Genomic DNA, 25,508 nt, shown 5'->3' with positions numbered 1-25,508 from the left:
CTCTGAACAGAGTATTAGGCCAACATGAAGGAATATCATCGTGGGATAAACGACATGGACATAAACTGCAATAATATCATACAGTACTTTATTTGATCTACTCCTGGTCACTGTTCTCCTTCCCTCCTCTTTTCTTCTCTAAAATATGACCATAAACTGAGGATGTAAAAATATGAAATGCATATCTTATTCCAGCCACTCCTGCCACCTCTGCTCTCCCTCCCTCCTCTTTTCTTCACTTTCTTGTCACACATTTTCATCTTCTGTCCCTCTCCCTCTTCCTTTCTCCACAAGTTTTCACATCTCATTTCCTCTTCCCTCCTTCAGTCTTTTCCTCACTTCCTCTTTCACTCCTCTCCTTTCTTCTCTCATATATTTCTCTCCTCTCTCGCTTCCTTCATCCTCTCTCCTCGTCCTGCTTCCTCTCCTGGTCCACAGGTTTTCTCCTGTCCTTTCCTCTTTGCTCTCATTTCCCCTCCTGGCTCGGCCAATGTAATGATGCACGCGCTGAAAATGACACCATCATGTGTTTTGCGTCAAGCCTGAAGGCTCTGCAAGTTGTGAGGGACCTACAGATGGTGATGTTTCCCCTGTAGAGAGACTGAGGGTAAATGACACCAAGTTAAAGTTATACTTAAACTTTATAAAAGAATCAGGGATTTTGGGAAAGCATCCGGTGCTGGAGCCCCTGTGGCTATGACTGATGCCACTTATAATTATCATGTCATCAAGTTACCAAACTAACAGTGTTGTCATCATTGTTTTAAAGTGAGACGGAAGAAGAAACAACACATTCTGTCTCTTACAAATTAAAATTTTAATTCATAAGACACAAAAAATACCACTGCTGAGCTCAATACACTCAGCCTCTCTTCATCTAGTACAGGGGTCGGCAACCTTAAACACTCAAAGAGCCATTTGGACCCGTTTCCCACAGAAGAGAAAACACCAGGAGCCACAAAACCCTTTCGACATCTAAAATGAAGATAACACTGTATATATTGTTTTTTACCTTTATGCTATGTATAAAAAACTATACTGTGTGGCATTTATGAAATCAACGAACTGCTACAGAGAAAAGGAAATTTTATTTCTGCATGCAACAAAAACATTTTGAACTTGGGTTGAAGGTTACTTTCAAATAAAATACTCAATGTCTATTTGAGTTCTCCTCTTCAGCAGTGAAAGCAAATGTAGCATTAAACGTTCTGTTTTCTTCAAAAACGTTTATTTTCTTGGATTTATCCATGGTTGGCCTACCGGGGGTTGAAGCTCAATAAATCGCGTGCCGGTGGGTCACACATCGATGGTTGTGACGCATATTTTGAGCGACAGTTAAAATACTAACAAACTAAAATAAAATAAATTTAAATTAAATACTCATTATTTATTTTCCAAAGCCACAGGGAGCCACATGAGGCTCCGGAGCCGCGGGTTGCCGACCCCTGATCTAGTGTGACCAGTAGCCTATGGTGGCTAATGTTAGCTAATGTAACTGACCTTACTGAGTCAGTTCGCTGACTTTATGACTTCTCTCTAACTGTGCCACTGTTACACAGTGCATTTTCTATTAGCTTGACACTACAAAGTCTGGTTTGTTTTGAAGCAACCTTGATTTTGAGTGAAGCCTCACACCTGGATTCAGTGTATTCATGACTGAATTCATTGTGTAGCTTACTTTCTTGCTCTGAATAAGGCCCCTGTGGCTCACTGAGGACATGGTGCCCACAGAGGCAGATGTTCTGCAACTGGACAAAGAACCAACAGCGTCTTTTGGCAGAGTGTCAACTGCCAGCCGCAGATACAAAATCATCAGTCATCACCTCTAATAGTGCGCCTAACTATTTCACATTCACAACATTCAGTTACACAAATGATTAAATATCTGGCTGGTAAATATAATTAAGCTTGTGTGTGTGCAGATGTCTCACTCAGCCTGTGAAAATACTCTAATGTCTTCACAGATGAAGACAAAGTGAAAACAGAGGTGGAAGAGTAAAGCTGTCCTGCTTTAGCATTGGCAACATGTGAACAATACATGTTACCATTAGTTTCTATCTCTTGTCAAATATCATTGACTCATAAAATATTACAATCTGTGAGATAGTGTGACTATTTTTCATGCTCATTTTTTAAATCAAGTTTTTTATTTAAAAATTGATGCCTAAAAATGGCAGTAGAGAAAGTTGTCCTTACATTTTGACATGCACAGCCTGAATAAATAAACAGACCAGTGGGTAAATGCTTTTATGCCTTTTAGCTGGAAGAGAGGCAAACCTGCAGATCTGCAGATTAAAATCATCATGTGATTAATACACCTGTTCATTAGAAGGGGATTAGTCATTCAAGTCACATATGGGAAATCAATAGGCATCACCACGACTATAAAAGATTACACGTATAACATGACTCATGGGAACGCATGCATGCACCTACACAGACAGACAGACAGACACACACACACACACACACACACACACACAGATGTGTTAAGGTAAATATCAGACGAACCTCTACCTGGCTCATGAAGCACATTTTAAAAAGCTTTATTTAAACAGAGCTCACTCCTTCTCATAAGGGAGCTAATCTCCTAATAAAGTTAACTCTTCATGAATCCTTTCACCTTTCTCTTCTAATGTGGGGTCAGACACCTCCTGGGTGAAAGGATGAGCTCATCATGGTCTCTGTGGAGTTTATTTCAGGAAATCACCTTGTGTCCACCTTTACAATAAAATCAACATTCCTTTAATATGCTGTATCTTCCATTGGTCAGTGAGTTGAGATATACACCAGTGGACCTACTAAACTTCACTGCTAAAATAAAATAAAGTGCAGGCCGACGTAGGAGATGGTGGTATTTTGTTTAGGGCCTGTGTCTAACCTGTACTTATATAACTGGCACTAGACATGTGAAGATGTTTGCTTTCTTTCATGGCACCAGGCAGCCCAGCAGACATGTAAGAAGATACAGATTTACAGTACTCAGGAGTTACTATGTATGGTGAGGTATATCGCTAGAACACACATTACAACCTATATAAGATCTGTGTTCAAGAGTTGCTCTTTATCACTATCTCCTGAATGCTTGTTTGCTGATTATTGACCCGCTGATCAGCAATAATATAATGTTCAACTGAGCTTCAACCTTCCAGTATCTACTATATTATTCTATATCTGTCAAATTCTCCGGCCTTCAATAAGTTCTTCTCATCTCCTCTAGAAATCATCATTACAGTAGATAAAAAAAAATAAAAATTACAGCGCCGGGAGGAGGAGGGGTAACATTCTGAGAAAATCATAGTTGTAAATTTATGAGATTTTTGAGATTTAAAGTCACACATTTATGAGAAAATAGTGTTTTGTTTTGTTTTTGTCTTAAGGAACCACATCACTTCACTCTGCAATGTTGGATCAATCTCATCCCACCACAGATGTCGCCGCCATGTATCATATCTGCAGTGTACGATCTAATCAAATTACACTTTGCAACTGCATTTAGCAATAAGGAAATACTTGTGATTAAACAATGACTAAAAGCCTTTGACAGATGTCAGATGTGCATATACCTGACCAATAAAAGACACTTGGCTTTTGAATTAAGCTGATGGTGGGTTATCATTTATATCAGGGAAATTGTCAGTACATTAACTGGGGAGATGATGGGCTGTTTATTGCCTCAGCCTCAGAGAGACAGTTTCGAGGTGAACGTTGACTCTGGCTGTTCTGTGGATGCTGTGGAGCAGGTTCAGTTGTATCGATGGCTGACGCTCTGTGGTAATGCTGAGAGTCACACAGCTGCTGTGTATGAAAGTATGGGAAATATGTGGACACTGTCATTCGGGGATATGAATATGTAAATACTGTACCATATGCTAAGAGTAGACTATACACACAGCCTTGGTTTAGAGGTTGTTTGTGAAATACCAGTATTCACAATCTGAGTAATGACATATACAAACTGTGCTCATTCAGAAGAACAATGTTAGGAATGTACTGTGATTGACAAGAATTTCTGAGTTTGTTCTTGCAGATTTATGACTTTATAATCTCACAGAGTATTTAAGTTTTTTTCTTGTAAATTTACAACTTTAATGTTGGACTTTTTCTCTGAATAGTTGGTCAAAAGTTGTACATGTACATGTACATGCTCAGTCTAGCAGCAGCAAGGAACGATGCTTTTGTCCAAATTAGTTTTGACCCACTTGAGAAAAATCAACAAGTGAAATCGGGCAGAATAGAAAGGGGAGTTTGATTTTGAACAGTGGCCACAAGACAAACCTTAAAGAAAGTAAGGACACTTTAAATCCTGACTCATCGTCTGAGAACTGACCTGGTGAGCTTGTCTGTGCAGGACATGGTGATGAGCTGCTCGCCCTGTAAGACGCCGTCCCACGTCTGGACGGGCCCCCGACATCGCACCAGCACTGTTCCCTCTCCTGACTCAATCTTGGTCCGCAGGTGGTTGCGGTGCTTCCTCATGAGGTGTCTGCTGCTGTGTACTGTCAACACAACAACGCAATCACAACCCACGTTTCATACCAGTCCTTATTCTGCACCACTGCTGGGTACGCAGTTTAATTATCCAAGGGAGAAATCTGTCATTTTACATATCACAAAGCTGCTTCAGATCTAATCATGACAAGAAATCTGATTTCTTTTGTACATACAGGGTCAAATGAACTCAAAATACATCAGCTAGACTAAAGTGGAGACAATAAACATTATTCCAATATTAAACAATAATATATACATTATTTTAGGACTGGATGGATCAGTTTGTGCTTTGGGAGGGAGGAGGAATCATTCTGATGCACTTTGGACAGTCTATGTCAGGAGGCATGAAGCAGTATCCTATAACAAACCAACACGACAGCATACGTGTTGTTAACAATGTTAGCAAGAGCACAAGCCCTTGATCCATTTAAAACTCATGACCTCTCCTTTCTCCTCCCTCCCTCTCCAGCTTTTGCTCTGTGGCTGTTGCCTCAGCTGATGACAGCAGCTAAAAATTAAGCCCCTGACTTCCAGCTCAGAAATATTTCAGGAAAAGGTACTAAGTAATTTTCTAATCTCCGAGAACGCACTGCAGAACATTTAAAAGGTTTAATGACCAAAAACGTCAAGTTCAAAGGCTTCTCTGATCTGACAGCATCGTCTTTGCTCCCTCCCTCTCTCTCTCTCTCTCTCTCCACCCCTACTGGTTTCATGAGATCTCACCATGCACTGCACTGTATACATACTCATAGAGCTGAATAGCAATTCAATCTGTGATGAAAGATGAGGAAATATATACATTTTTCTCATGGGAACTGCAGTTCAGATCACATTTCTGAGCTCAGAGGACACCAGAAAAAATGCTGGGCAAACCATCGAAATAAATATACAATTTATTTTCAGAAAACATAGTGGGTTTTTTTTGGTTTTTTTTTTTCAAATTTGTTTTTATTGTTTTTAATGCTATTTAAATGTCATCTTGATGTTGTACTGTGAATGTATTTCCATGCCTCTGTAAAGCACTGTGAATTGCCTTGTGTCTGAATGGTGCTGTATAAATAAACTTGCCTTGCCCTCAGTGGGTAAGCAATAAAATGTCATTGAGTCAGCACAGCGTGGCTGAAAGAGGCCAGAGGAGTGTGACATGAAAAGGATGCCAGCTCATTGACAGTGTTTGGGGGAAAAAAAAGTATCTGCCGGAGGAAATGATCTCTATAAACCTGAGAGAATGTGATGACAGAGAAAATGTCAGGTAACTTACAGTCAGTACTGATTTCGTAGGGTGAGTTGAGTCTTCCGTCGCCACACGGTGACGTGCTGATGTACATGTGGAAATGGACGTTGTCTCTCAACCTGTAGCCACACTCCTTGTGCTGCACAAATATTGACTCCTCCCAGTCCTCAGGGCTTTTACTTTGGTAGTGAGAAAGAGAAAAGGGGGAAAAAAAACAAGAATGAGGGAGACTGATGAGAGAGGTAGCACCATTCATCACAGCTTAGAAAACAGATTTCCACTTTTCTTTTCCGGTGATGAAGAGAGGCAGAGACGCAGAGAGATGGACACCACCCTCTCTCTGACCACAGCCCATTGTCCTGCTGTCACACAGCTGCCTGGACATTAATCAGATTGTCCAGATGTCTCAGGAGAAACAGGGGATAAGGGATTTTAACCCTAAAACACTAACGTCGGGTGATTTTCACCCACACGATTCTTGTGATGTGATTTTCATTGTGTTGCTGCTGCCTGAGTTGCATGGGTCCTTGGGTAGCTTCAGGCTGCTCATTGATGTCATTAATGGTATGTTTGTTTCCCTCCTCCCATCTATGTTTTTTTCAAGAGGCATGCGTTCAGGTGATTTTCACCCGACGTTAATGATGGTGTTACTAATTTTAACGTTAGTGTTCTAGGGTTAACCTGCTGGTCTATACAGCTCATAACTGAGATAAAAATAAGTTGAATATAAAAAAAAAAAAATTCAAGAAAATGAGACGCTGTAATTCCCATTACGAACAGAAGACAAAATGACATCATCAAACAATACCTGAGACGAAATCTCCACAAAATATTGTTGATAATAATAAAAGAGTTGACTAAAGGTTTAGAGATAGAACCTTATGAACCTAATTTAATCTCTCTATTCAAAATAACACACAATTACTGTTTTTCAAACAATGAAATAATTCCTATATCCTCCACATTTCTCTTCCTGTGCACCTGAATCATCTTCCTGGTAATTTTACACACGCACCATGAAGGCACCACCAATAGTGCCAGGGCGGATGTAGCTACTGGTCTACACTTAAGATCTATGATAAACAGTGATAAACAGTTTACAGGATGAGCCCATCGTCGTCTGTGCAGCAGGTTATTATGACCCATAGATGTGTTGTGAGACATATGCCTGGGAACAGGCCAGATGGCATAAACCTAACAAACCATGACTGTTGTCATAGAAACCATTGCGACGAAGGTATGGTACACTGCTGTTGGTACAGTCCACATGTTTATTATTGTAACCATAACAACAAAGATCATCTAATGTTAAGGAAGTTCTTATTTTAACCCAAATCACCATCTTTTGCTAAATCTAACCAAGTAGTTTTAGTGCCCTAACCCAACCAAGCCATGCTTGTTATCATAGTAACCATTGCGACAAAGGTACGGTACATTGCTCTTGGTACAGTCCACATGTTTATTATTGTAACCATGACAACCAAGGTCCGGTACACCTGCTGCATGTTTGTATTATAAGACCTTATAATACAAACATGGCCTGCTGCCGTAGCGGCGCTATTTCAGGAGACACTCCTATGGACAAAAAATGTGACCTGAGTGTTGTTCAGGTTGGAGGAGTGGTCGGTATATACTGTAACAGGACACACTAGATAAACTTGATTCATTAAAAAGAGGTGCTGACATTTTTTAAAAACAAAATCAGTCTGATGGATTAGTGATCAAACTAAAGGTTCCAGTCGAATGTTTTGAGACGGCTAAATCTGGAGTTCAGAGTTTAGAGACTTTTTGTTCCCATTCAGAAGCACTGAGCTAACTTAGAAAAACCACAAAACTGGGTCATTGTTTGTGCTGTGTGCAGGAATAAGGCTTTCATCACACACACACACACACACACACACGCACACACGCACAGGTTCATACACATAACATATTTAAACTATGCATCACAATGCAAAGCACGACTGCACTCTTTACATAACCTCTCCGGTGTCTCCGATGTCCTTTCACTGAGAATAAATATGGCAGTTGTGGCATTTTGTTTGGTCATTTCATTATGAGTTATCTTCCCCCATTAGCTATTTTACTCAGCAGCAAAGTCTCTGTACCTGCCATCCAGCATTGTACTAAGACAAAAAGTCAGTGCTGTGTATGCAAATATGACATTCAACGATCTAGACTTCTAGCCACTAATCTGATGAATCAGCCTTGCTATCAGGTTCCTCGGGGGGAGCTCAAAAACATAATATATGCTTGTGCACTGGATGAAGTCAGGAGTCCAAACTCATCAAGTCTGTCTCTTGACACAGGTAAAAATCTTTGGGAGAGTCTGTACATTGTACAGGTTGAAAAGGCACACAAAGTAGATACACTTAAAAAAAGAACTAAAAACAAATAGAGCCTGAGCTGAATCAGTTGAGAGTGTGATAGTAGGCTTAGTTAGCTGGAGAGAACAGCACACATATGGCTCGTTGATTATTGAAAAATCTCTGATGGACAAAGCATGGCTGTTTCCATGATGTTTATTACAGAGGCGAGAGAACTCGTTGGCACTGCAGTGGGAAGTCAGAGCAAACAAGATATTTACTGTTATTAAGCGAACTGTAATGCATGCTAAAACTGTTGGAGGCACCTTAGACCTTAGACTCATACATATAGATTACTCAAGTACTAACTGAGGTACTTGTCCTTTACTCCCATTTTTCTGCTACTTTATACTTTATTCCACTGTAAAAGCAAATGCTGTACTCCAGTACATAGTTAGGTAAACATATTATATGTATATATATATTTACTGGTTAGTTCAGATTAAGATTTTACATGTAAAACCTATGATCATTTCATTTATAGATTAATAATTAAATAATTAAAGGTCCCATATTTTCTACTTTTCCAGTGTTTTATTTGAAGTGTTGATCTCCATAAGAAGATATATTTGTGGTTTTAAGAACCAAAAATCATCTCCACGTAATTTTACATCTCCAATCAACTGTTTCTACTGATCATTCTTTGGATGTTTCAGGGAATTAAGAGTGTAAATACCACAGGGACGCCACAGCTGCAGGAAGTGGAAGATACAGCTGAAGATAAATCTGTTACCTTAAGAAGAGTTCAAGTTGTGAGTAGAGGAAGCGTAGCAGGGCTCTGCGGGCCGTGACTTCAGCGTGACAGTCATTGACCACCTGTCCCTGGTCGCTCAGATACTCCCCGTTTATACACTTGGTGCCTGTGGATAACGCCACCACCTGGGCGTGCCGCAGGTCCAGCCCTGTTGAACAAAGACACACAGACATATGTTCGGTTTATTGTGCTTGTCACATGTTCCACTGACTACACTGATTCCTTAATCCATGAGCTTAATAGTTACTCTCAGTGTTTAATAACTAATGCATGTCCTCTCTCACTTGTCTGCCCTTTGTCTTCATTAAGAAACAAGTCCAACTGCACACGCAGACGTCACAGAGGAGGAAAACAGACTGAGAGGTCTTTGATTGCTGAAATTACCATGAAACCAACAGTAAGGTATCCAAAGGTGAATCGTCCAGGCATTCAGACAGTAAATGTAACTACTGTTTCTCTGTCTGTAATATATGTACATTTCATCAATAAAGTCTTCAATCAATAAAGACTCATCTTGGGACATGAATAAATCATGTCCAGCTTCAAGCTTCATGAGCTTCACAGAGATAGCCAGTAGGAGCCCTAGACATTGATCATCTATCCAGTTTTTGTGTTGTATTATATTCTGACTGATATAAATGGGTTTTTGTATCTTGTGTATTATCTGTAAAATCTCTAAAAAAAAAAAAAAAAAAAAATAGACCGCAGACTGAGGTTGATCACATCTCTCACAGTGAAAAATTCAAAGAGAGGAAGAACATGAGCTCTTCAGGAGCCCCTGTGACACCACATCAACCAGGATTAGCTGGATCCAAGGACTGAGAGAGGGAAGAGGCCCCTCCACCTATCAACTGGGCTGACACCACACCTTCACATTCAACGGTCATGACTTGGTTAGGTTTAGGAAAAGATGATGATTTGGGTTAAAACAAGTACTTCCTCAACGTTACGTCATGGTTACAATAATAACAATGTATAGAAACAAAATAAACTGCTACTGTCACATTGGAATCAAACACCACTCTCCTGTGTCATATTCATCCATCCATCCCAACCTCCTCCTGACATGGACTTTGTCGCTCTATAAACTACGTCACTAGATGTTGCCTAGCAACAAAACGTAACTATGGGTCATAACAACCTGCAGCACAGACGACCTGTGGGCTCGTTGCCTAACATGTCCAGATAAATCTGACTGGGATAGCATGATGGGAGACCTTCCCATTGTGAATCATGAAACAAATGCCATGAGAGAGGTCACAGATGACAAGTCGTCCCGTCCTGTGCTGGTTTTCTCTTTTCTCAGTCAGGATAAAGGCCGGTGCAGGGCCAGAGCCCAGCTGACTGACAGATAGACAGGGATGGGGCTGTCTGGATCGGTACTTTAACTGCATGCCATTCCTTCCTCGGCTGCCACAAATCTCTCCCATCGCCTCTGAAAGTCAGGCTTGGCTGGCTTCTGGCAGACCCGCAGGCACCGCAGGCTCGGCACAGGAGCCTTTATCAGCCTCGGCCCAGATGGCACTGTGGCGGCAGAGTCCTGACAATGGAAGGAGGGCAGGGTAGGAAAAGACTGAGGGGGGAGGAGTGTATGTGGTGTGTGGGCAGTTGAGGCAAAAAAAGAGCATATAGAGGAAGAAAGGAAAGTCTAAGGTGAAACAAATATCAAATCTTTTTTTCTTAAATCAAGTCATCAAGGTCTGTACTGTACTATTTGGATCATGTGTAACAGCATAAATCATCAGTCAACAGCTGCTTATTTACACTTTCAGCCAAACTGAGACAACATTACCATTCATTTGGAGTCATGTTTCCATGAGTCCAATATTCATTCTCCTTTTGGTTCTGTTTTGCTTTCAGTGGGTTTTAAGAGCTTTGTCTCTCAACAATGAGAATGAAAGAACAATGAGAAAATGCTCTGCAGAGCTGAGGGGAACTAAATTAGTAATAAATGTCTGTAACTTCTGCCACTAGGGGTCCCTCAATGAAAACACTCACAAAAGACAGCGTTGGGTGACATCATGAAATAGTGTGGGATCATGGGAGTTGTTGTCTTCACCACCATTACTCCCAGCCTCTCCTGGTCTGGATCCTTCAGTGTCAGTGGTTCAGGTGGTTCTGAGGTCTCCTCCTCTCCACAACAAACAGACCAGCTGATCATAACCAGTGTAAACACTGAATCAAACAGTTTCACAATAAAAATCTGTGATTCACTGACGCTCTTCACAGGACACAGGACATCTCAGAACAGCTGGGAGCTCAGCTGTCTCACATTTCCTCAGTCCATTTTGAAGTTCTGTCAGACAACCACAACACTGATACATGAGCAATATGATGTCATTGACAGGCGACCAAATGAAACATGAGTGTTACCATGATTAAAATCTCAGATTTCTCCGGTTTGAGAATTGATGGAAACATTTGGGATGATGTAAGAACACAACTCAACACATACCACACAGGTGTGGTCATTTGTAGACATTTTAATATGGAAAAGTTACAGATTATAACTTTAAAACAAGCCCCAAAGCAACAATTGAGGATGACGAGTTTCAAAAAAAACGTTGTAAATGAGATAAAATAACTATGGCTTCAGGTGGGTGCTCCTCTAATTAGAGTAATTATACACATTCATTCAGTAACGTTCTCCGAGCATCACACCTTTGATGGGTTGTGAACAGGTCACGTGTATAATTACACTATATACACAGCCATAGCATCATAATGTGCGAACAGCTGTGCCTAGTGACCAATTAAATGTCAACACAACATTTAGATTAATCGTTTCTGATTTTAATCTTGGGACAACAAACTATTAAAGCATCTGATGTTTCTGTTGTAACTATCGCTGATGGAGGATTAACAGACTGAAAGTCTAGAAAAAACAGAGGCTGAACTTACTGTCCCACTGCACAGAAAACATTCAATATATATGAGTGCACAGCACCATAAAAATCTCTATATCATGAGGTGAGCGATTGGTATTCCCTGTAAGCAGTACACCACAATTCCTTATCCACGATAAGGTAAGTTCAAAAAGGTAACAGACTCTCCCAATTTCATTCTCCTGCTTTTCCTTACCGTTCCACTTTGCGATTGTTTAGATCAATTTTGCAGTGGATAATTTCTGCTGCGCTGCTCGCTACCCTGCCATGAAATTGGCACTGAGGTTGCCTTCAGTTTGCAGGAGAGTGGAGAGGAGGAGAAGAGATGAATGAAAGACAGAGAGAAACACAGAGAGCGAGGTACAGAGAGAGAGAAAGAGAGAGAGAGAGAGAGAAGAGAGAGAGCCAGAGGCAGGGTGCTGTTTTTAAACCAGGAATAATCAGCGGCATCGCAGAAATACAGAAAAAGAGAGGGTCGAAAGGAGCGAGGTAGAGAAGAGTCAAAGGCCTGAGGCGGTCCTCACACACAAATACATCTGTTGATCACTGGTGATTCAAAGATGTCACACCCCAGGATAACAGCACTGTCGAAAAGCATGTACATCACAGACTGAGACCTGCAACCGCTCACTGTGCACCACAGACAGTTGTGTTGTGCACAACACAACACAACTGTCTGTGGTGATCAACAGGAAGACGGAGCACATGCTGCCTCACAATGGCAACTCAGGAGGTCAACACACTTAGTGACGGCACGTGGAGCAGAGACTTTTTCTGACAGGTAGAAAGAGGCATTTATTTAACACAGTAATTTGATGACTTACTGAACTTGGCTGCAGCGAAGTGGAGGGAAATGTGCGGTGGGTGGTGTGGTATCAATCAAGCAAAGCAGTGCAATTTCCCTGTCAAGAATTAAAAGGGAATTTGTCCAGATGGAATTACCCGCTGGTCAGGTGTGACCAAGTTCCAGACCAGCCTTTTTTGAGACTAATCTGGCCTCTGCAACTTATTAACACTTTTACAGTGTTTTATTTGAATGTTTATATCCATAAGATATCTCATGTTAGTGTAGTTTTACATCTCCTCTCTCAGGCTTCTCTCTGGAAACCAAATCCTGCAAGGTTGGATGGTGGATTAATAACCTAGATCTGCTTTATAATCAAAAAAGACATTGAAATCTCACTTTATACAATATGGGACCTTTACATGTGCATTATATTCATCCATGGGGTTTCTGGTCTCCTCCTGGGAGAAGCTTTTGTGGCAGATTCAGTCGAGACTGCTGCAACCATCACAAAATAACTGGAGCACTGTGGCATAGACACTCTGCTTTCAAGAAAAGAGGAAGCAAACTAATTTTATTAGTCATGACTCATGTCAACACCTGTGACTAAAATGTATTCCTTCTAATGTCCCCCTGCTTCCAACTGTGCAACCACACAATAGCCGGCACACCCACACTGTGAGTGCTTCTTGTGCCATGTGCCACTTAGTTACAAAAATAGAGTCTACTGGGACGGTATGACCTTACACTGGTCTTCGCTCTGAGAAGTAAAGTAACAGGGAATATACATTTCTCTCAGCACTTAGGTCTTCAGTTTAGAAAAGACTGAATACAAGTCAAACCTGAGGGTTGTAAAATATTTAATATTTATAATGTCACTTGCAATATTTATTTGGATACATTTTATATCTAATCATAATATAAAAGTTGAATCAGTTTTTCTTACAACAGAAAATAATTGAGCAGATTCATCTAACAGCCACAGCATATGTACTACATCTATGTCTCTGCTTAATGTTGGTCTTCTGCTTGGTGGGCCTCTGTCTGCATGTTGGCAAAACAGCCTCCCCACCGGGCAGCACCACACTACATTACACAGTGCCGCAGCAGACTGTGAGCCAGTCGTTTGGGCTGTTCAATCAGAGAGCAAAGCTGCATCTGTGTTTTGATTCAGGAGACCAGGCTTCTGATGCAAGGGGATGGCCTCTGCTACGAAAACAAAATATGGTGCAGCGAGCTCATAGATGCCAACCAGACAGAGGAAGGACCCAGGAACTTTAAAACCAGGTGGTATGTTAAAGGGGTACCCCAGTGATAGCACTGGGGGACTCACAGGAGACAAATAAATAAATAATGGTCTCAGTTTAAGCAACAGAGCCTGAGGCATTCTGACTTTTAGTCTCTGCTGTGGGTCAAGATCCAAAAAACACTGGATCCTACATGTCTTTCATTTAAAAAATTCCCCCAGAGCCACCAACTGGATTCACAGGCTGAATAACACTCAATCATTCTGGATATCAGAATGATTTTATTCATTTCATTAGCATTGCTGTTATAATTAATCTATTGATAACTAATAATATATCTATTTAGTAGTTTTCCTCATCATTCATGGGTGTGAGTTTGTTTAAGATGCATTCTTCACTTTTAGAGTGTATAACATGTAGCATAAACAAATGCCTTCATCAAGAGTCAAGGGTCAAGTCATATTTTATCAAACCTCACTGGAAAATTCACCATTTGTACCTGACCAGCATGCGGGCAGCTCCCAGGGTCCAGGTCCAGGTCTGAGTCCAGTGCCCTGGATTAGTATCAAATGATTAAGACTATTCCTAACATCAGAACACATGATAGTGACTGCAATAAGTACATTTACACAAGTACAGTACTTAATTCCACTTTCCAGATATTTCTACTTTACTTGAGTCTTTCTATTTTCCACCATATACTTTATTTTCCACTCCGCTACATTTCAGAGGAAATTATTGTACTTTTTACTTCACTACATGTACTTGACAGCTATAAAAACTGATTACTTTGTAGATTAAAAACACAATGAAAACATCTTCATCTTTTTTAAGTCTGTTTTCATAAAGGTCACCTGGTTTTATTCATTTTTCTAAAATAAACTATGGTTGATGTCTAATATTCTGTTTTCTGTCATGATTTTAAGAATGAAACTTCTTGAATAAATTAACTAATTAAGAATAAAAAGACTTTTAAGAGTTAACTAATTAATAGTTAGTTTGCAAGTTGGAGTTTTTTTTTATAGCATAACATAATATAATCATCATATAGTTATCAATAGTTCAAATTCACTTCACCTTTCACTTACAGGCGAAGGCACTGGTGATAATAATCCAATAGTATATATCATAATATTAAAACTCATATTAAAGCTTCAATAAAACTCAAGCTTTTAAATGTAAAAAACAGTTGTATTGATACTTGCACTTGAGGAAAGGATCTGAGCACTGTGAGCAAACCTGTGCAAACACAGTACGAGCCTAAGCTTGGTCAGTGCTAACCACTAACCTGCCGTGAACGACTCCAGAAACAGATGGACAACGGATGCTAATACCTACAAGATATTAGGAGTAAAGCCTCATCAAAAAGAACTTTTTCAAGTGAAAAGTGAGAACTAATTGCTATGACTACTTTACCAGCAATCATTATAAGGAACCACAGGGAGCATCAAACAGGAAAATCCATATAAATGACATGACCATGAACTTTACATTGATCCATTATTTCACAAAGCAACTGCAATCGACAGACGCTACAGAACTATTATCTGAATCCCTTTATTCTCGATGGTTATACAACAGGGGAAAATGTTTCCTAATAAGCCACCCATTATCTCTGAGCACCATAAAGGAGACATTAAAACATTGTCTTCTAAAGCAGAATCAGCTCTCAAGGTCAACTTTTAGTAAACTCATTTATATGCCATTTAGCTTGAGCTCCATAAATCGTATCTTTCATGTGTTCTTTCATCAAAAGATGTTGGATGATTACACTGAATGTCATCCAGCACGTGTTGTTTGAATCGCAGAAAATCTCTGAAAATGCTCAGCACTTCCAGAGAGCGAGAGAAAAAAAACATCTTGGCAAGAAGGAGAGAATGCACCCTGTTGAATCTTTATTAGCTTCAACAGGCAACCGCTCTGAACATATAAGGGTGTCTTTGTGAAATGCTACTGAAGCTCTCAAATCTCTCTCTCTCTGCTGCAACACACCCTGGGCACATCTCTACTAATTTTTTTTTGCCTCTTAGCAAGCCGTTTTGTTGCCAGATGTGATTATTGAACATTCAAATTTTCAGCATCCAGAAGAACAGATAAAGAGTGGTGAAAAATCCCCATCTGAAAATTGATATCCAGACTGAGAACCATAGCTTAACTGCCATTTGTAATCAACTTGTTTGAAACCGTTTGCTCTCATCTCTTTCTTTGTGTCCCTGTGGTATTTCATTCCCACCCAGAGTCTCAATAAAAAAAAAAAAAGCCTCAGAGGAAGGTTCTCTGGTCCCATCCAACAAACAACTTTAAAAGAAGAGGAGGAAAAGGGGGGGGGGGGGGTTGGGGCCCTTTGCATTTTTCCATGTGGATGTTCCTGATTTTTCATGTCTCTGAGCACATCTGAACACTGTTTACCATCTCCAGACACCCAATGCTATCTCAGACCGATTCAAATGAGATTTTCCACTATATTTGACAATGTGCACCGGTGGTTTACTTTGGCGGTCGCCTCGCAACTCTCAGTCTGGTGGCGAGGCTAATCTCACTCAGGTTGGGGCTCAACTGTCTCAGTGGGACTCCTGCACCGGCGGGTGGGTGGGGGGGGGGTTTGCTGTCTGTCTATGGTTCAAAGACGGACCCTGATTAATATTCTTGAGGCAAAAGCAGAGGCATGAGACACACTGAGAAAGACAGAAAGAGAGAGTGAGAGAGAGAGTGAGGAAGAGAGAGAGGGGCGGTGGGAGGAACAGAACAGGACTCCCCAGTGTTCCTGTCAAGTCTGGTGTCTGACTGCACGGACGCTGGCCACCACACCACTGCTGCTGCTGCTGCAGCCGCCGCCTCGCTGCGAATACTTGGCAGCCCTACGTCTGGATCTTTGAAGATAACGTGTGCTATTAATAAACAAACAGAAGCAATTACTGGGAGGCAGAGGAGAGGAGAGGGATTGGATTAGGTCAGGATGAGCGCCAGTCTCACTGAAGTCTAAACTGATGAGCTGCAGCACTCCAAAGACAGCAGCGATACCAATCCCTCCTCACTGACCCCTGCCCCCCCACAGCCTGCAGCCACACAGGGAGATAACACTCCTCTGTGTGTGTGTGTGTGTGTGCGCGCGCATGGATATGTGTGTGTGTCAGCACTCCACGCTTAGACCTCTGTGCATTGTCATTTTTGTATTATACAGAGTAAACCAAGAAGTAAAAGCCTCATGTTTTGTAACATTACTATTAATGTATATGTTTATCTGACACTGCTGCCGAGGCAGTTTATTTTCATTCTGGTTCCATTTCTTCATTAATTTTGGTCAGTTAGCAATACATGATAAAATATGCCACAAGTTTGACCGCTCCTGTTCCTGTTCGGTATTAAATGATGTCTCTGCCATGCAACTCCATCCTCTGCCATTGACCTAACGAACAGCTAAACTGCTGATACTTGATGGCTTGATCCAGCCTTACATCTACATTATACCTGCTTTGGCTAAACTATTTTGACTGGTCTAACTGGCTTGACAGGCAGTTTCATCTGAATTCCACCTAGTAGTCCAGGTACCACCAATGTTTATCTAGTACTGGTCTTACAAGCTGTAACTAATTAGCAGCCACTATGGTATGAGAAATTTTTCCATGCACGGATTGTGTCTTTGACCTGTCGTATCTCAGTAAGAGTGCAGGGAGGTCTGCAGGCTCCTCAGGTGGGCTTCCACCTGGAAGACTCAACAGTGTGAACCACCCCCTCTTTACCTGCACCCACCCACTGCTGCATCAGTGACAGTGTGCTGCTCCCACCAACCAAACCAAACCATTCTTCATTGGATAATATATGACATTTTATATTGGTAATTAAATGATGACACTGAAAATGAAAGGGGGTGCTTTCAGCCAGCTAACACTAGTTAGAGATAAAGTTAGAAACTAGTTCAAATTATTTTTAATTTGTAGATAATTGACACAACTTAACTTATAAACTCTGTAGATAGGAAAGTAAAGTATATTATCAGACACAGAGACTCAAGGAATGACCCGCTGATGGGAGTGAGGCAGGCACACTGAGACGCTCAGCTAACCTCATGGTTAAGGAATGGTACTTATTCTTTCAGGCATGAATATGGGAAATATATTTTAATATTTACAATTACAGTTAGGAAGGACATACAGTATAAACACTTTTTAGCCTGTTAGCCTGTGGCTATTACCCCTGGTTTAGAGAGACTCGCTGCTGTAGGAAACAACTTGCAGTGTCAGTTATTGTTAATAATTGTTTTAAATTTTGATTTAAATATTTTTATTGTGAGTTATTCACAAGTTATCAGCTTCATGTACCTTTATATTTTCATGATACTTCACTTGCATATCATGTTTATGTGCCCTGCCCGACAGGTACACGGAACACTGAACTTCAAACACTTGAATAGAGGTGCCCACCCAAAATATACCGAGATAATATAACACCTCCAACAACAACAACCACAGCTAATAGTTAACAGTTAAGCCGGCTAACGCCAACAAAGCCTGGTTTTAGTAATGCTTTAGCTTATGTTAATGTAAAAAGTTGAGTTGAACTCTGTCCATACAGATCTCTCGTCAGATTATCCTGGGGTCTACGTGGGCATGTGTGGCGTCGTGGGACATTTGCATCAGTGCGCATATTGTGTTCTGAGAGATGTCTCTGTGCTTTTTGTGTGCACTTGTGTTTGTGTGGGAGGCCATGATGTAATGTGCAACAATAAACACCTCACATGAAAGATAAATAAAGCATGAAAGATAAATGTGTAGTAATAACTCATGGTTTCATGCTGCAGGAGAACAACAGTGTGAAGCCTCCTCCTCCTCACCTCCTTGCTCAGCTCTCAGATTAAGTTTTTAGATGATCTAGTTAAGATTCCCACTGTGGCATCTGGAACTCCTGTCAAAGCTGCCTGAGTACAGCAAGTCCAGCATGCAGTGGGGATGAGTGACACTCACTACCATGTCTCATTCTCCTCAGAGGCCCTGAATAGTCAATAATTCATCAGGAAGGTACACTCTCCTGCACGAGCCCAAGGTACAGCATGGTGTGGAAACTCTCTTTCTCTTCCCAACTTCAGTTTAAAGATTCTCTCTCAATCTAGAATTCCTTCCTATTCCTTGTCCTCTCTCTCTCTTTTTACCTCCCTCCCTCACTCTCTCTATATTGCACCACTTCAATAATTCAAAGTGATATATAAAAGTCAATGAAATTTGCCATACCTCGGGTCATTACGATGCCTGCCAGGGATTTGTGTCGAGCGTGCGCAGGACTGCAGCCGCCCACCAGCGACCGGTACTTCTCCCTCACCAAGTGGAATATTGAATCGGCAAAGTCCTGCAAAACACAATTGCTCCCTTAATTTCTGACTTCACAGGTTTCATCTTGCTGTGAAATATTCCACCTCTCTAATCTGTTCAGGTAACACAGTGAGTTTTTGAGAGATGAGCCCAAAGGTAAACTTACCTGTTAAGTTTGAGTACATAAGAAATCACCCAAACTTTCCCTGTGCATCGTTATAGTGATGTTTCCAACTCTGTAACTCACACAGCATGTCCAGTAATACCAGGTTAAGCAGAGGAGAGACCTGACTGAGGTTTTAGTCATGACATGTTGTCAGAATTATTATCTGCCACGTACTCCCATAAGGTACTGAAATAAAATGTTACTGGATTGATATAGCTCAAAGCCTTGATTGTTGTGGGAACCAAGTGTTCATGAACTGTCTGCCTTTGGGAAACACTTTTTACTTACTGAGTGGAAGAAAAGTAGACCCCCGGTGTACAAAAATACCATTATCATACCATCAGTCAACACAGTGTATGCTGAAGTATCTATAGAGGACACACACAGTGGATTTAGACTTAACATCCCCATCACTTAAAGGTTAAGTTGACTACTGTTGTGTTGTTGTTAATAGCCTGGTTTGCACTTCAGTCTGAACTGAGAGTAAAAGGTTGAGTTTAAAACAAAACAAACAGAAAATTGCCCTTTGGTATCTCATCTCCAGATCAACAACATGAGGATGAGGATGATAAAAACTTTTTCAACATTCATAAATGTATGAATTTCCCACCATCACTATCTCTATAGAATGCTGTCATGAATGGGAATCGGTTGAAAATATTTGTCTGATCTACCTCAGAGTCACTCCAAAGAGTGTTTATCATTTTCTCTTTTCTGGTTGCACACTTTTTTTTACTTTGCTCAATTTCATGTGTATGGGCCAAAATCACAAATTTACAATCCATATATATAACAGTCCTCATGGGGTGCTACAATGAGCCCTCAGTGCTCATGCTCCCTTTACTCACAGGTGGAACAGCCTTGAAGCTTTCAACCTGACAGTCTGGTGTAAAGTAGAAAGAAAAGAAAAAAGTAAAAACTGACACGGAGAAAGAAGAAACCTCAGGAAGAACAACAGAGATGGGATCCCTGGACAAACATGCAAAAGATGTTGGACAGAATAGACAGAAATAACAAAGGTAGCTTTAGGATGAGGATTAGATTACACTAAAGAAACCATTAAACATTTAACCCTGCATTTACGGTCTATCTACTGCTGCCATGTTGTCATTGACATTATCTGACCCTGCGGTGTAACTGCCATGGTAGAAAACTACCAAACACATACAGCACATTTAAAATATTCTTTGATTGTAGCATTTCTGTCTTTAACATCAATATAACCACTGCCAAATGAATTGTGACTCTTTGGTGTAACAGGAACTCATATTTCCTACAATCAAAGAGGATTCTCAACACTTCAGCTCAATCTCTCCCTGATTGTTTTCTCTCTGGCTTCACTGAAGTGGATGAACATGTTGGACATTATTTTTACATCGGTTTTTCATTTTCTCCACCATCTGCTGTTTGGAGACTCAGCTTCCTGTTCCTATTTTGTGCAGTAAACTATCTATTTGTGCCATGAAGCAGCCCAGAACATTTACAAGTAATTCCAGGTCTTTCAGGAAGTAAAATGAAGACTTGTAAGGAGTATTACTGAAGAGGTACGGATGAGCAGAACTCTTCTTCTCATTTTCACTATCAATCTCTTCAGCCAAAACAACACTTCTGCCCAGAAATCCACTAGCTCCACACTATACAACAGATGCTGCAAAGCCATGTGGATCATATCCGCACCCCTCCGAACCTTTAATGCTCTTCACTCTCGTGGTAATTAAGGGCTTCGTCTCATGAATGGATCACCGGGAGATGGCACCAGAGTGGCAGCAGACTGGCCCTTTTGGACAGATTGAGCCCCCAGTAGCTAGAAGGGCATCAACAGATGCCGCGCTGACAGACGCATAGAGCGAGAGAGAGGGAGAGAGATTAAGGGCGAAAAAAGACACACGGAGGGAGGGAGTGATGGAATTAGCGAGCATATTGCACATTATAGCCCTCGTCAGGGCTGTGAAATACTCTCACAGTTGGAACTGGCGGCGGAGGTGCTCACAGCTCGTGGTGTGGTGGGTGGCGTGTCTGTCCATGTGTACGTATGCACATGCACATATTGTTGCTCTGACACTGGTGTCAGCCTGAAGTTTTTTTTTAGAGAAGAGAACAGAAAGAAGAGGCTGCGAAGTCAACACAGTGAGTAAGTGAGTTTCCAGGATGCTAGTCACAGCTACTTATCAGGTCACTAAAGATAAATGTTCTCTCACAGCCGACGAAAAGAACAAGAAGAAGAGACAAGTTGACCTCTGAGCTTTCATATCATGTTGTTTATTCTATGCTTGAATAATCCTGTCAATATTTTTGTTGGGCCCTGAACTCAGTCCAGGTGCAGTGATGGGGACAAAATGAGCCAAAACAACAAGTGGACAGGCAGACTCTCCACGTCATCAGTCCACATTCAGTGAGCTCATGAAGGCTCAGGAGCCAGTTATGTGGCCCTCTGCAGAAAGTGACCTCAGACAAAATGATTGTTGGAGTGAAAGTGAGTAATCTGGTGAAATGTTACAGTAAAAGCTGTTTTAAACAACTACTGTGAAATAATTTCATGTATGCTTTGTTGCACAGTCTATCAGTAGCAGAGGACTTACTCTGTACAATGTTAGCAGCTGGTTAAACAAGCAGTTTACAATGAAATTCTTAGGTGTTTTCATAACAGCGGCTCCTTGGTTTCAGATAGTAGCAGACACAAGCAGCTTTCTCATTTCTAGCCCGTTTGGGGTACTGACTATATGACCTGCAGCAGATTCAGGTCAGAGCGCTCTCAGTTTAGAGAAGCAGCCGGGATGCTGAGTGATGTGCTGCTGTGGATGGGGACAGCAAAAAAACCCCATATTTTAGCCACTTAAAAAATGCCCACAGAAAAATCAGTCAAGTGATTGCTACATTTTGAATATTTTCACAGCTTTATCTTGTTGTCAAACAGACGTCTTCGTTCCTTTGGAACTAGATTTTTTCAACCGTTGAACTGCCATGTAGTTCTAAGGGAAAGTGCTGTCTGACGGCAAGATAAAGTGGAGAAAATATTCAAAATAAAGCATACACTTAAACTGATTTTAGCTTTTTCTGGTGGTATTTTTTTTGAAGTGGCTAAAACATGTTTTTGCAGATGACCCCATCCCCAGTACCGGTACTCCTGCTGCTTCCTCAAACTGGGAGTGCTGATCTGAAACTACTGCAGGTGATACACTGACTCTAGATGAGCACCTCATATTCCACGTCAAATAACCTGAACGATCACTTTAATAAATCCACTAATATGTGGGGTGTGTAGCAGTTACTCAAAGGTGTTATTCTTAAAGGACAGGTTCACAGTTTCAGTTTTCTGTTCATGGTGGATGTTAAGGGGCCCTTTCAGTGGTAGGGGACAAAATGCAGAATCCTTGTTAAGTGCAAAAATGTGTTTCAAAGTTCATCTACAGCTAATATGAAGTTTCCGAGTTTAGACAAATAAAGAGGATATCTTCCAATGTTACAGTATTTTAGTACAAAATTCCTTCTTTACTGTATCCATGTTTCTCCGAGGAAAAAGAAGGTGACTGGTCTGACTCAGGAGGCTCAAACCTCATATTAACTTTGGATAAACTTTTTGAGACAATTTTACACAAAAAGAGAATTGTGGATTTTGTGTCCCATCGTTTGAAAATGCATTTTTACTGTCCACCATCAACGACTATAGCAGTGATTTACAGCAAGAAAAACCAGCGTCAGTGTTCATGGGCAATTGACTGTTGTTTTAGGACAGATTTGAAAAATCAAATCTTTAAAAGAAAAAAAAAAATCAAGGACATTCTACATATGACAGTATTTCTATAACTGGCAACAATTTTGATCATGTATTAATGATTGTCAAGTCAGGGCAGCTTTATTTAAACACATCTTTAGCTGACCAAAGTGCTGCACAAAAGACACTGAAATAAATAAAAGTAAATTAAAAAAAATGCATAAAATAAGTAAAACACAAGGAAAGGTTGGTAAATATACTGTATACAGAAACATATAACCATACTCACAAAAACAGGAAAACAACAAGGTGCAAATACACAATATACCATGACTAAAAGTCTTCAGCTGAGATGGAGATGGAGGGAGCACAGCTGTTATCTAATGACAAGTGGCTCCATAATTTAACAGCAGCAACTGCAAAGGTGTTTGTTTGTTTCATATTTTAAATTGATTATTGTTGGGTTGTTGTGACCTTGGCCTCTCAGGAACAAAAGGAAATTTTCAGTATTTTTTTTTTTACTGTTAAACCATTCATTGAATAGTTTAACAGTAATCAACAGATGAATTAATAATGAAGCAGTTAGTTGCAGCCACAGTGTTGCTATTAATGCAGTGTAAAGGGACAGTGTAAAACTAACGGTAAAGTTGTTGCTAAAATGAATGGATCGTCTGTCTTTAATTATAATGACTGACACATTCTGACCCTGTGAAGTTTAAAGCTTGTACCTCCTCGTAGAGGAAGGAGAGAAAAGCAGCCTTGTTGTGAGATCACTGGGTGTGTTTCATTAGCCCATATGCAGCAGAGGGATGCTGTACCAGAGCATGAACAGGCATGTGAAAAAAATCTGCCTTGTTCCTTTTACCTGAAAGTGACATCCAATTAATTCTAACAGAATCCTGCTTGGCTTGGCAGCATCAGCCGGTGTCGGTCACAGTCTGAACCCCGAGTCAAGTCCTCCATCCCTCCTAAAGGCCTTTTCATTGATGACATTACCGTGGTGAGAGGAGGTGGCAGCTCAGAAAGGCCTGGAGAGCAAAGGTGGAATAGACCCTGGCACATGGCCCAGCTTTTTGTCCCTGTTCCCTGCTTCCTCCTCCTCCTCCTCCTCTCCTTTTCTTCTCTCCCCTCTCTCCTCCTTCACCTCTTTGTCAGTTCATGCTTCCTCCCCTTCTCTTCCCATCTTTTTAAGCCCAACTCTCCAGACTCTGTTCCTGCCTTTCATTATTTCCCCTTCTCTCCTCTCTCTCTTCTCCCTTTAACCACCCTGCCTCCTCATCTTCCTCCTCCTCCTCCTCCTCCTCCTCCTCTGTTGTCAGGCTTCTCTCCCGCTCTCTCACGCTGGTTTGTGATAGAGGGCAGTGATGTGCCAGGATTCAGAAGCCAACAGTGAGTCAGTGCCTAGAATTTCCTCATCCTGTCAACTGGAGTGGAGAAACAACATAATCTACATCACCTGACAGAGAAGGAAAATAGGCTGTGATTTACAGCTGTCGTTTGCTTCTAACAAATAAACCTCTGTCCCTGTTTACATCTGTCTGTATCTACAATCTCACTGGTTTCGTCCTCATTTTTTTTTCTTAACATACAGCACAGGAACACATAGTCACACACACCATCTTTCCTCAGTGGGGGAGTTGAGTGCCACCTTCAGTGTGGACCTAATGTGGCAGAAAAATGGGGCCAAGGATCTCGCTCCTCAGTGAGACAGAGCATCAGTGCAACCTGGCGCGCTGGGAGAGAAGGGCCGGCATGAGACTGGCCGGATTCCTCTTGGATGAGCATCAAGGTTAATGCTGCTCCGGTGCAGCTACTGTACATCTGGTAACTCTGGGTCTCAAAATCTATTTCAGGTAACTGACGTAAGCTGCTCTTGGAATACATCTCAGGTGGAAGGTGCTCAGAAAGGAAAACTGCTGTAGTGGCTGTCGTGTTACTCACTCCACCTGGCGTCGTTCCTGCATTAGTTCTGACCAATTTACTCAGCGATTCCTCTGGGTCTCCTCAGTGAAGTAAAAGCTAACAGCACTAGTTATTTTGTAAGTGCTACAGCTGCGATGGGCGAGACTTACTGCAATAATAGCCCAATCAGTCTAGATGAGGACGTACAGAACAACAGTAAAACTGATCAAATGAACTTTGACCCCACTTATAGTTAGTGAATTCATGCAGTTAAAGGTCCCTTATATTATTTTCTTATTTTTATTTTAAGTGTTGATATCCATAAGTTTTACATCTCCTCTCTCAAGGCTTCTCCCTGGATCTTTAGTAACAACATGTCCGAGCCTCTCTTCTGATTGGCTGACAGTTTTCTGAGTCAGATAGACGCTCACGGGTTCCATCACTGAGAGAATCACAGCTGGAGTTACACTGAAATGAGCTGTCGTCAGGAAAAAGCAGCTCCGGTGATTTAAACACATCCGATAATACAAATGGCACACTGAGCTGTTGTACCTGTTTTCTGATCCCTCATCAGTTTAACCACTAAATGATCAGCTAGCTGCTGTTGCTCACTGTTAACTGTTGTAACTAAACTGCTGTTTTAAATTGCAGAAGTTATTCT

The 25,508-nt window shown here is 41.1% G+C and overlaps 1 protein-coding gene across 3 annotated transcripts in view; it reads right to left on the bottom strand.

Annotated features, from left to right (window-relative positions):
• The window catches only part of adarb2 (adenosine deaminase RNA specific B2 (inactive)), a 192,844-nt gene that overhangs the window by 17,658 nt on the left and 149,678 nt on the right, over positions 1 to 25,508 (bottom strand). Inside the window, exons 4-8 of one of the 3 annotated variants that reach the window (XM_071485716.1) lie at positions 18,990 to 19,104; positions 8,828 to 8,996; positions 5,756 to 5,907; positions 4,331 to 4,499; positions 1,040 to 3,798 (exon numbers count right to left, since the gene is read on the bottom strand). In XM_071485716.1, the coding sequence (XP_071341817.1) occupies positions 3,669 to 3,798; positions 4,331 to 4,499; positions 5,756 to 5,907; positions 8,828 to 8,996; positions 18,990 to 19,104 (735 nt within the window). In that variant the 3' untranslated portion in view covers positions 1,040 to 3,668. Of the gene's footprint in view, positions 1 to 1,039; positions 3,799 to 4,330; positions 4,500 to 5,755; positions 5,908 to 8,827; positions 8,997 to 18,989; positions 19,105 to 25,508 lie in introns of those variants that run through there. The other 2 variants (XM_071485717.1, XM_071485715.1) reach the window with 2 other exon arrangements.

Source organism: Trachinotus anak, unplaced genomic scaffold, assembly GCF_046630095.1.
Source record: "Trachinotus anak isolate AG129_WGS33_773 ecotype Australia unplaced genomic scaffold, CSIRO_AGI_Tana_v1 ptg000009l, whole genome shotgun sequence".
Taxonomy (NCBI): domain Eukaryota; kingdom Metazoa; phylum Chordata; class Actinopteri; order Carangiformes; family Carangidae; genus Trachinotus; species Trachinotus anak.
The sequence above is the reverse complement of the archived record's forward strand: the minus strand, read 5'-3'. Positions and strand labels throughout refer to the sequence as shown.